We start from the raw sequence: 12287 nt of genomic DNA on the forward strand, positions 1-12287 counted from the left end.
TATCTGACATTTTTTTTCTCTTTTTCACCCCTAGCCTTTGTTAATCTTTGCTCCCCTCATCTGGATCTATCTATCGCCTGTGTAGGAAGGAACTGCAGATGCTGGTTTAAACCAAAGATAGACAAAAAATGCTGGTGTAACTCAGCAGGACAGGCAGCATCTCTGGAGAGAAGGAATGGGTGATGTTTTGGGGCAAGACCCTTCCAATTTAGTCTGAGGAATGGTCTCTACCTGAAACGTCACCCATTCCTTCTCTCCAGAGATGTTGCCTGTCCCGCTGAGTTACTCCATCATTTTGTGTCTATCTATCACTTGCCAGACTTTGCCCCGTCCCTGGATTTCTTTTCCAACTTATTCCCCGTACTCCAATCAGTCTGAAGAATGTACTGTCCTGAAACATTGTCTGCCCATTTCGTTCCACAGATGCTACCTGACCCGCCAAGTTCCTCTAACATTTTTGTATTTTGCTCGAGGCTCCTGCATCTGTAGGCCCTTGCGTCTCTCTTGTTCACGATCTATACTGATTGGATCGCTATTAATTAATTCTCAGCAGACCTGGACATGGAATCAGAATTTCACCAGCACAGAAACAGGCCCTTCGGCCCACCCTGCCCATGCAAAAACCCTTCATTCTAATCTGCATTGAGTCTGCATCCCGGGGGCATGAACATCGAATTCTCCCAATTTTGTTAGTCCTTGCTGTCTCCTCCCCCTCCTCAGCCCCCCCTGCTGTCTCCTCCCATCCCCCAGCCTTCGGGCTCCTCCTCCTTTTCCCTTTCTTGTCCCCGCCCACCCCCGTCCCCGATCAGTCTGAAGAAGGGTTTCGGCCCGAAACGTTGCCTATTTCCTTCGCTCCATAGATGCTGCTGCACCCGCTGAGTTTCTCCAGCTTTTTTGTGTAACCTTTGATTCTCCAGCATCTGCAGTTCCCTCTTAAACCCTTTATTCTAATATAGTTTGCCTGCACTTTGTTTTTAGCCTTCTCTCTCTTTCCCATTCAAGTTCCTTGCAGGAAAGGAGGACGTCTATTTGTGAACCAGCCATTTCATTATGTTTACTGCCCCATTACACTGCCCCAATTATTGTATTTGGCGTGTTTGTCTGAGTCTGTGCCTGAGAGCTACTGTGAATGATTTTCATTGTACCTGTACCTCACTTGCACAATGGCGCTAGGGTAAACATGACTTGACTTAATTGACTACCTTTCCCAGTTTTTTAAAATCCAGTTCCATTGTGATAGTTCTCGTGGATCTGCTCCTAGTTTGACTTGCACAAAAAGCTGGAGTAACTCAGTGGGTTGTCTATCTTTGGTTTAAATCAGCACCTGCAGTTCCTTCCTACTCACCTAGTTTGATCTGTGTAGATTATATCAAGCTGCTGTACTGCAAGAACCAACTAACATTATCTTCTCTACATTTTCCTTGATCTCCATTCCCGTTGTCCGGTATTCACACCTTACACTTCCTTATCTATACACTTCCTTATCTATGTACCTCCCACATCAGTCTGAAGAAGGGTCTCGACCCGAAACGTCACCCATTCCTTCCCTCCAATGATGCTGCCTGTCCTGCTGAGTTCCTCCAGCATTTTGTGTCTATCTTCGTACTACAAGAAGTTCCCTTTTCTCCCTGCCTTGCTGTGATCTTGCATCTCTGCCCTGTATCTACTAATGCCTTCTGTCAGTGGACACAGTTTCTCCCCCATCTACCCCATCACAACATTCCCAACACTGGACACCTCGGCTGACTCCCATCTTGCGCCGTCCCCGAACTGACGAGAATGTTCCCACATTCTCCAGGTCCCTGAAATCCCATGTGCCTGGTTGGAGCCTGAGGGACAGCCCTGTATTCCCTACTCTCAATGTCTAGAAAACTTTGGGAACCGTGACTAAGTTTACAAAATGAAGCATAAGGAGTTAGATATAGCTCTTAGGGCTAAAGGAATTGGGGGATATGAGGAGAAATCAAATCAAATCAACCTTTATTGTCATCTTGCAAAGCATTAGTTGTACAGTGCAAAATGAGAAGACGGAACGGAGTGCTGATTTTGGATGATCAGCCATGATCGTAATGAATGGCGGTGCTGGCTCGGAGAGCCGCATGGCTAAATCCTGCACGTATTTTCTGTGTCTATATTTCTAAAAGCAATAATTTAAGTGGCAATGCTATTTTAGTTTGGTAATGACTGTGCCGGGACCAGTAGACATCTCCAGTGTACACTGGACCTCTGTGATTGAGGGTTTTGTGCAACGTTCTGCCAGCATTTACAACAGAGTGGAGATGCAGAATGGGGTCATGGCAGCCATGGTATTGGCCACGTCTCTTTGCTGTCGTGCTGAAGGTCACATTTCAATTTCTGGGAAGCCTGTGCAAGTGGCAGAGGTGAGGGAACTCGGAGAGCAGATCACAGGCTGAACAATGCACCCTTTGTGCCTGTGGGCACACGGTGGTGTAAGGGTTAACCCTCTGTGGGCTGGGGAGCTGCGGAAGCAGCCTTTTGTGTCGGGGAATGAACACTATCCATCTGGAGCTCAAATCTACTTTGACAAAGGGAGCCTTTTGCAATTAAATAAAGCTTTACATCGCGCATATCTTTTGAAGGCGAACATAGCCTGTGTTATACGGCAGGGTTGTGTATTGGAGAGTGGGTAACGGGGGGCAGATTCCATGTTAAAGACACCAGAATGGGTGCACTTGTATGCTGTTTTATTTACATATGACAATTACACACTTGGCTCTTGACGTGTCACTAAAATGTGTGTACTTCGCATGCTAAAGAGGTGACACATCAGTATCAGGGCCCTGGTTATCACGCCTCCCTAGTGGGGACATTGCGGAGGCTGTGAATGGATGAGTAAGCAGCACCTTCCTACCTTCCTGCTACCTTTGTACATCTGATGAAGGGTCTACCCCATCCCAACATTCCCAACACTGGACACCTCAGCTGACTCTCGTGGCTCTCGTGGACATTTGTCAACATGTTGAAAAATCTTCACGAGCTTACCGCATTTCCCGAGTACCTGCCGTTAGCGCTACGAGCCGCTAAGAGACGTCCCAAGCTCCGACGTACCAGCTAAGATACATTCTACGTACTTACCACGAGTTTGATTTTTTTTTTAACTCGGGAGAGCTCCTGAATGACCTCGTGCAGTGGGACAGGCCCTTTAGGAGGGAATGATAGATCAGCCTTGATTGAATGGCGGTGTAGATTTGATGGGCTGAAAGGCCTCATTCTACTCCTATCATTTATCACCTGTAGTGTTTGCCACAGATGTGACAGGATGGGGCAAGCTGGTGGAGTTTGGGGAGATGCACCTCTTCCTCCACTAACAAACTATGTGCTCCCAATGCATGCCATTTGTGGTCTCAATATCGCCCACCACCCCAAACCTTGAGCAGTCCTGGGCTGGAGATTCTCAGGAGACAGTGCGGGGGTTGCATTTTTTTCCTCAAGGAAGGTTTGGACGCATCCTTGAATCTTTTCCTCTCCCCACGTGGTGACATCTTTCCATGATGGGACCTGAAATACAGTGTGATTTGGGAGTCCGATATTGGGCAAACGAGCACCTATGCTGGATGTAGTCAGAGCCTCCCAAACAACAGCAGTCGCCATCGCAGGAAATCCACACAGCAGGACCCCAGGACTATGTAGATCATGGGGAGTGCAATATTGGATATTTCTGCACCCCCACCCTGCCGGTGTCTATGTTCGTCCCTTGCACCAAGAGTCCTGCAGTGCAGAAACACGTCCTTCTGCCCACCATATCCATACTGACCATCATGTAGCCATTAATAATATCCCATTGAGCCATGGTCTTCAATCTTTGTTATTTTCATGGATGGGACAAAGGCAGCAGTCACAAGTTATGGGATAGAATTAGGCCATTCGACCCATCGAGTCCTTGCCGCCATTCAATAATGGCTGATCTCTGCCTCCTAATTCCATTTTCCTGCTTTCTCCCTATAACCCTTGACACCAGTTTTAATCAAGAATTTGTCTGTCTCTGCTTTAAAAATATCCACTGAGTTGGCCTCCACAGCCCTCTGTGGCAATGAGTTCCACAGTTTAACAACCCTCTGATTAAAGAAGTTCTTCCTCACCTTTGTAAAAGAGCATCCTTTAATTCTGAGGCTATGACCTCTGGTCATAGAGAGGCTAGACTCTCCCACCAGTGGAAACATCCTCTCCACATCCACTCCACATCCACTCTATCTATGCCTTTCACTATTCGGTAAGTTTCAATGAGGTCCCACCCTCAATCTTCTAAACTCCAGTGAGTAGAGGCTCTGCGCTGCGCTCATCATCTGTTAACCCACACATTCCTGGGATCATTCTTGTAAACTTCCTCTGGACCCTTTCCAGGGCCAGCACATCCTTCCTCAGACATGGGGCCCAAAATTTGCTTTCAGTAGTGATTCACTCAATGCCATGGAAGGTCTTCTTGTGTTTGAGGCAGCAGAAGTCCGCAGCAGGGTGATGCCATCCGTAGGTACCCGCCCTACAAGGGACGCATGCTCCGGGTTGGCGCCAAGCTGCGGCGCTGCTGCTGTCTCTGTTTGTTGTCGTTCACCTGACTGAAGACAGTTGACGGGGCTCTCCACGGGGAGGTCGGCAACATGAGGTGCAAACTCCACACAGACAGCACCCAAGGTCAAGATCGGACCCTGCTCTCTGCACTGTTGCTGTATCACTGGTGGACATGAATATATCACCAAAGCAGATGATCTCACTCTTGGGAGAGTGTGATGTGTCCACATTATCTGCCCCCGTTCCTACCGTACCTCACTGACTGGACTTCAGAAATCCACTAAAGTCGAGAAAGGATTTGGTCTTCCATTCATTCTTTATTTTGTTCTCTCAACCTCCCACCTCTCCTTTTAAGATGTGCTTTGTAAACCTCCTCTGCCACTCTCTCCCCCAAGATGTGCTTTAAAACCTATACTTGACCAAATTTTTGGAAGCTCATCAGATGCAGCCTAACCTGCCAAGACTTTCCAATATGCCGAGACACTCCAAAGATGTACAGGCTCCTAGTGTTAATATCGTGTTAGATAGTGTTATCTAAGTGTTAGATAGTGTTGATAGTGTTAATATCGCTGGTCAGCGCGTTCTAAACTAAATTAAACTAATATTGCCCATTATTATATTAATCCAAGCTGTTGTGGCTCAATAGGCTATCAGTTCTGCTCTTTTGAGAGGGACAAACCTAGGACAATGGCATTGGACTTCAATGAAAGGAACTGCTAGTAATTCTCAAAGCGCAGAGTGGAGAGAGGGGTGGATATAAAAAAAATTGGAACCCTGAAAAGCAACTCGGCTCTGTGGCTCCTTTAAGGAGTTCTATGATTTTGTGTTGCTCAGGCAGGGACTACAATTTGTTTCACTTCGTGAGCATTGTCTCATGTAGGGAGACTCATTTATCTCCAGGCACGCGAGCCATTCACCTGTCACATCTGCTCTAACACTAACCCGAACCCGGATTTCCGATTTACTTTCCAGCTGTCTTTACAACACCATTCGGTCCATCAGATCTCTGCTGCATCGCAGAGCAATCCCATTCCTCACTCATTTCCCCCCGTTACTTATCCCACTTATGCACTTGGGGCAATCTGCAGTGGCCAATTTACCTACCGACCTTGCATGTCTTTCTGGTATGGGAGGAAATCACTTCAATTGTACTGGTGTCAGACGTGTGTGTGTTAAACTCTGCCAAAGCACCTCGAGACCTTTTATTACGCAAAACGTTTTCTAAAAATGCTAGTTGTGTTTCCTTGTTAAAGTTTTATTTAAAAGACCGTGTCTTAGGATTGAGAAGGCAGGCAGGAGCAAACAAATAAGAGAGACAGAGTTTGGATCAAACTTTTATGTTAGTTGCAAGAGTGTCTAAAAGGAGCCAGTGCATTGTAGAGGTTTGAAGGGGCGAGTGGAGGAAATATCATTGCTTTGCATCCTCGGCAGCTGATGGTACGGCCACAAGTGTTGAGAGATGGAGTGGGAAGGGGATTGGACTCGGATGAGTCGGCAGCATCGTAGAGCAAAACAGGGCAGCAACCATTCCAAACTCGCCACACGGTTAACATTGGACTGGGCACTTCTAGAGTCATAACTGGGTTTTGACTTAAACTCCTTACCTTGCATTCTCTGGACTCACCCGCTCTCAGCATTGCCCCAACCCCACTCACAGGCCAGGCCTTGTCTCTCCCACCTCTCTCAAAGCATCGCCAAGTCTCTCTCTACCTCCTGAGCTTCAGCACCAGGCTTGTGATGAAGACCTCTATCTTCTACTCCTCACCCCCCTCCCACTCGTGCCCATCCTTAATCACTCTACTGCACCCCCTACTCCTCGCATCAATTCAAATTCCTATCCTTATTAAGATCGTAAATGAAAGGAGCAGAATTAGCCCAATCGGCCCATTGTCTCCTCCCCTTCTTAGCTCTCCCTCAGCCCTCTGGCTCCTCTTCCTTTCTTCTCCCACCCCCCCCCACCCTACATCAGTCTGAAGAAGGGTTTTGGCCCGAAACGTTGCCTAATTCCTTCCCTCCATAGATGCTGCCGCACCTGCTGAGTTTCTCCAGCACTTTTGTCTACCTTCGATTTTCCAGCATCTGCAGTTCATTCTTGAACATCAAGTCTACTCTATCATTCAGATCAGATTCAGATTCAGATTCAATTTAATTGTCATTGTCAGTGTACAGTACAGAGACAACGAAATGCATTCAATCTTGGCTGATCCATCTCTCCCTCCTAACCCCATTCTCCTGCCTTCTACCCATAACCTCCGAGTCCCATAATAATCAAGAATCTATCTATCTCTGCCTTAAAAATATCCATTGACTTGGCCTTCACTGCCTTTGGTGGCAAAGAAATACATCGATTCAACACCCTCTGACTAAATAAATTCCTTCTCATCTCCTAAAGGAACATCCTTAAATTCTGCGACTATGACCTCTAATCCTAGATTCTCCCACTAGTGCAAACATCCTCTCCACATCCAAGCCATTCACTATTTTGTAAGTTTCAATAAGATCGCCCCTCATCCTCCTAAACTCCAGCGAGCACAGGCCCAGTGCCGTCAAACGCTCATCATGTGTTATGAAGATCTTGTACATTCCTATTGTATTGTAAGTCAAGCTCAAATTATCTTCAGCAACTATCTGGTCCCAGTTGTAGACCACCACGGTGGACAAATTGGTACCTCAGAAGTTTGAGTTCACACCAAAGTTTTTAGACGGGTTTTTTAAATTAAAAAAACAATTATTTGGAGATTTTGTGTACCAGCCACAAAATTCTTGGAATTGAAGGAAAGAAAGAATTCTCCAGTCAGGTAATGGACACAGTGTGGTTGCAACGAGGACTTTGGGCAAGTAAGGTGGGGTAGGCAGTGTATCACAATATGAAACGCCCAAGAATTGCAAGGACAAGTGAGAGCAGGTGTTAGTCACATGATCCCTCAATACCGCCACACCATTCACTGTGATTGTGACTGAACTGCCTGAGACCTCAACTCATTTGCCAATTCCTCAAATCTCCAATCGTTCCAAAAAAAATACTTTAAAATACCTCCAGTGATCCAACCTCTGGTGCAGAGAATTCATAAGATTCACGCCACACTACGAGAAGAAATTTCCACATTCCTCGGTTTTAAAGTGAGCGCCCCTAATCTTGTAGCTAAGTCCTCTCATGGACCACTCTCCCACCAGTGGAAACCTCAACATGTCCTCTGTCATGCCATCTGGTGGGACCACACCTGGAGTATTGTGTGCAGTTTTGGTCCCCTAATTTGAGGAAGGACATTCTTGCTTTTGAGGAAGTGCAGCGTAGGTTCACAAAATTAATGCCCGGGGTGGTGGGAATGTCATATGATGAAAGAATGGAACGACTGGGCTTGTATTCATTGGAATTTAGATGGATGAGGGGATCTTATAGAAGCATATAAAATTATTAAGGGATTGGACACGCTAGATGCAGGAAACATGTTCCCGATGTTGGGGGAGTCCAGAACCAGGGGGTCACAGATTAAGAATAAGGGGTAGGCCATTTACAATTGATATGAGGAAAAACGTTTTCACCAAGAGCGTTGTGAATTTGCGGAATTCTCTGCCTCTGAAGGCAGTGGAGGCTGATTCACTGGATGCATTCAAAAGATAGTTAAACCCCTGGTCTCACGGTGCGAGTCCACCCACGAGTGATCCCGAGTTAAAACAAATCAAATTCGTGGTAATCACGTGGAATTAACGTAGTGGGAACGTCGGAACTCGTAACGCTAACGGCAGGTACTCGGGAAACTTGTTAACTCGCGAAAATCTTTCAACATGATGAAAGATTTCCACGAGTCAAATTTACTCTTGTAGTAAAAAAATTTAACTTTTAAACTCGTTGTAAGAACGTAGTAGCCCGTGAGTTTACCGTAGTGACTCGTGAGTCTACCGTGGGCACTGTTTAACTCAGCGGGACAGGCAGTATCTCTGCAGAGAAGGAATGGGTGACGGGATGACAAAATTCTGCTGCGTCTTTGTGTAACTCCAGCACCGTGTGTTCACTTTTTGTCAACCAGCATCTGCCCTTTCTTGTGTATGACATTATTTGTATCCGTGGCAGTTGATTGTCGCTCCCTTCAGTTTCCCAGCACCCCTAGTCAGGATTGAACCCGGGACCCTGGCGCTGTAAGGCAGCAATTCTACCGCTGGGCCACTGTGCCGCCCTTGAGGAAACCAACACTCTGCACAGTACTCGGGTGTGGCTCCTACCCAGTACAGTTGTAACAATCGGCTACTCCTGTTGCATGGAAAGATCCCAAATGGGAGGTAGGATCTAGGAGAGAAAGGCAATGCATCAAGCTGTCAGACAAGGAGCGTGCAGTTGGGGAGTGACCCGCCAGCCAATGCAGTGTCTGGTGCAGAGGTCGTGAGCAGACAGATGGGTTTTCAATTGAGATGGCTTGGCTTATCCCGAAAACAGATGGGAGGGTACTTGAGCTTCCTGAGGAAAGGGCTCATGTTGCTAAGCCTTTTCCTTGCTCACGACATAATCCCTCCTGCAGCCACCCACAGCTCCACAAGCTTCAAAGACATAGCTCAGCGGAGAAACCTGCCCTATGTGTTTCACAACTTCCTCAGAAGCTGCCTGGCCTCGATAGGAGATGGGGGTGGAGGGGCGAGAGGGACAGAGGTGGGTTCAAACAAGCTGCATAATTGCTGAACACACATCTAACAGGTGATTTATGAAACACGAGACTCTCCCGCTCTCTCGCTGCCTAGTGTGTGTGTGTTATTTTTCTTTTAAGTGAATCCCCGTAAAACGACTTCAACTGTTTTCCTTCCACTCCGAACATGTTTTGGATCAAAGCTGAGGTTCCACTCCACAATTAGCCACCAGCTGCACACAGGCAGCATTGTTGCAGCCAGCAGCCAAACCCTTGGGAAGGTCGTTGCCTTGGGCTGCTCACAAGTACATTACTGCAGCACCCAGCTCCAGCCCAGAGGGCCACAGGCACCTAGGTGTCCTACCCAACAGGCAGCAGTAATGATGCCCTCTAGAAACGTGGAGTTTTCAGGGTTTAAAAGAAGACCTTAATATTTCTTTGTGAGGTTTTTTGTTTAAGAAAACACTGCAGATGCTGGAAAAATCGAAGATAGATTAAAAATGCTGGAGAAACTCAGCGGGTGTGGCGAGGCAGCATCTATGGAGAGAAGTGAAAGTGAAGAACACTTTCTTGTCCTTTTTTTCTTTTCTCCACTAAAAAAACCTCACTGTTTGGGCCTCACTGCCCTCTCAGCAAATCCCAATTCGCTTTGTTTAAGAAGGAACTGCAGATGCTGGAAAATCGAAGGTACACAAAAAAGCTGGAGAAACACAGCGGGTGCAGCAGCATCTATGGAGCGAAGGAAATAGGCAACGTTTCGGGCCGAAACCCTGCTGCACCCGCTGAGTTTCTCCAGCTTTTTTGTGTACCTCCCAATTCACTTTGGTGTTTAGTTTAGAGATATAGCATGGAAACAGTCCCTTCAGCCCACCAAATATATAAGATTGTTAAGGGTTTGGACACACTAGAGGCAGGAAACGTGTTCCAGATGTTGGGGGAGTCCAGAACCAGGGGCCACAGGTTAAGAATAAGGGGCAAGCCATTTAGAACGGAGACGAGGAAACACTTTTTCTCACAGAGAGTTGTGAGTTTGTGAAATTCTCTGCCTCAGAGGGTGGTGGAGGCAGGTTCTCTGGATGCTTTCAAGAGAGAACTAGATAGGGCTCTTAAAGATAGCGGAGTCAGGGGATATGGGGAGAAGGCAGGAACGGGGTACTGATTGGGGATGATCAGCCATGATCACATTGAATGGCAATGCTGGCTCGAAGGGCCAAATGGCCTACTCCTGCACCTATTTTCTATTGTCTATTGTCTAATCCACGTTGATCATCGTTTACCCATTCTCACTTGTTCTATGTTGTCCCACTTTCATTGACATTAACACACTCGGGATAATTTACAGAGACCAATTAACCGACAAACCGGCACATCTTTAGGATGGTGGCGGAAACCCGTACGGTCACAGGGTGAACCTGCAAACTCTGCACAGACAGCACCTGAGGTCAGGATCGAACCCCGGGTGAGAGACAGCAGTTCTACCAGCTGCACCACTGACACCCCCCCCCCATGGCAGAGGTGGCCTTGCTCAGACTTAGATGAAATCACAAGCAAGGCTCAGGAGGTCTTCAAATAAAGAAGGGTCAGGCCAGGCATCTCAGCTGCCCATCCAAAGCCTGGTTGTGAGTCGTGCCCGATGGGACATGTGCAGCCCACAAACTAAGTCTAACTTCCCACTTGAACTGTTTCCAGTGGTGTTAAAATGGACCTCTGTGTTTGGTAAGAGAACTGTGTGAAAATCAAAGATTCGTCAGATTAAATAGCAGCGAAAAAAACACATCATTCAACTCTATCCATGTATTCTTCTCTGCCTTGATAGGCACAAAATGCTGGAGTAACTCAGCGGGACAGGCAGTATCTCTGGAGGTATGAAATGGATAACGTTTCGAGTCAAGAACCTTCTTTAGATTGAGAACCCTTAACTTGCCTATTTAACCTTTGCCCTCAGATTCCCTTTTAAAACTACTACCTTAAACCTGTTTTTGAGACCCCTATCATGGGCAAAAGCTTTTGATCATCTCTGCCTCTAATATATACTTGGATGTCTCAGCCACTCTTATCGCTTGTTGGAAGGGATACCACATTGAGTTAAGGGTCTCTCCTTTCGTTACTCACGTTGACATAACTCTTGCTTTCTGTTTGCCTTGCAGATGCAGGAGTTGGAAAAGCGAGTGATTGAGGCAGACGAGCGGGCTGAGACTGCGGAGAAACAGGTACTGTCCTTTGCAGGCCAGAAATCGCTTTATTATACTGTACGTTAACTTAAATGTCCTGATCTTGCAAGGTTCCCAGAAGACTTGATCAGTATGTTTCTGTGTCCAACATTGTATGATATAGAGTGATAGAGTGATACAGGAAACAGGCTCTTTGGCCCAACTTGCCCACACAAGCCAATATGCCCCAGCTACACTAGTCCCACCTGCCTGTGTTTGGTCCACACCTCTCCAAACCTGTCCTATCAATGTACCTGTCCAACTCTTTCTTAAACCTTGGGATAGTCCCTGTCAACTACCTCCTCTGGCAGCTTGTTCCATACACCCACCACCCTTTGTGTGAAAAAGTTACCCCTCAGATTCTAATTAAATCTTTTCCCCTTCACCTTGAACCTATGTCCTCTGGTCCTTGATTTCCCTATTCTGGTCAAGAGACTCTGTGCATCTACCCGATCTATTCCTCTCATGATTTTATACACCTCTATAAGATCACCCTTCATCCTCCAATCTTTTGAGCTTCCAAAGAATAGAGACTCAGCCTACCTAACCTCTCCCTATAGCTCACACCCCCTAGATCTGGCAACATCCTCGTAAATCTTCTCTGAATCCTTTCCATTGACAATATCTTTCCTATAACATGGAGCTCAGAACTGAACATAATATTCTAAATGCTGTCTCACCAATGTCTTATACAACTGCAACATGACCTACCAACTTCTTCAACACTCTGTCTGATGAAGGCCAATGTACCAAAAGGACTTTTTGACCACCTATTTTCTCTGCGACTCGACCTACAAGGAACCACGCACCTGCACTCCTGGATACCTCTGCTCTACAACACTAGCCAGAGGCCTACCATTCACTGTGTAGGTCCTGCCCTGGTTGGACATCCCAAAATGCAACACATCACAGCTGTTTGCAGATTTTGCAGCTG

The 12287-nt window shown here is 46.7% G+C and overlaps 1 protein-coding gene across 1 annotated transcript in view; it reads left to right on the forward strand.

The window, feature by feature from the left end:
• plekhh1 (pleckstrin homology domain containing, family H (with MyTH4 domain) member 1) overlaps positions 1–12287 on the forward strand; it is a 123491-nt gene that overhangs the window by 21495 nt on the left and 89709 nt on the right. Inside the window, exon 3 of the mRNA XM_055640978.1 lies at positions 11291–11353. Within this exon, the coding sequence (XP_055496953.1) occupies positions 11291–11353 (63 nt within the window). The remainder of the gene's footprint in view (positions 1–11290; positions 11354–12287) is intronic.

Source organism: Leucoraja erinacea, chromosome 9 (genome assembly GCF_028641065.1).
Source record: "Leucoraja erinacea ecotype New England chromosome 9, Leri_hhj_1, whole genome shotgun sequence".
NCBI lineage: Eukaryota > Metazoa > Chordata > Chondrichthyes > Rajiformes > Rajidae > Leucoraja > Leucoraja erinaceus.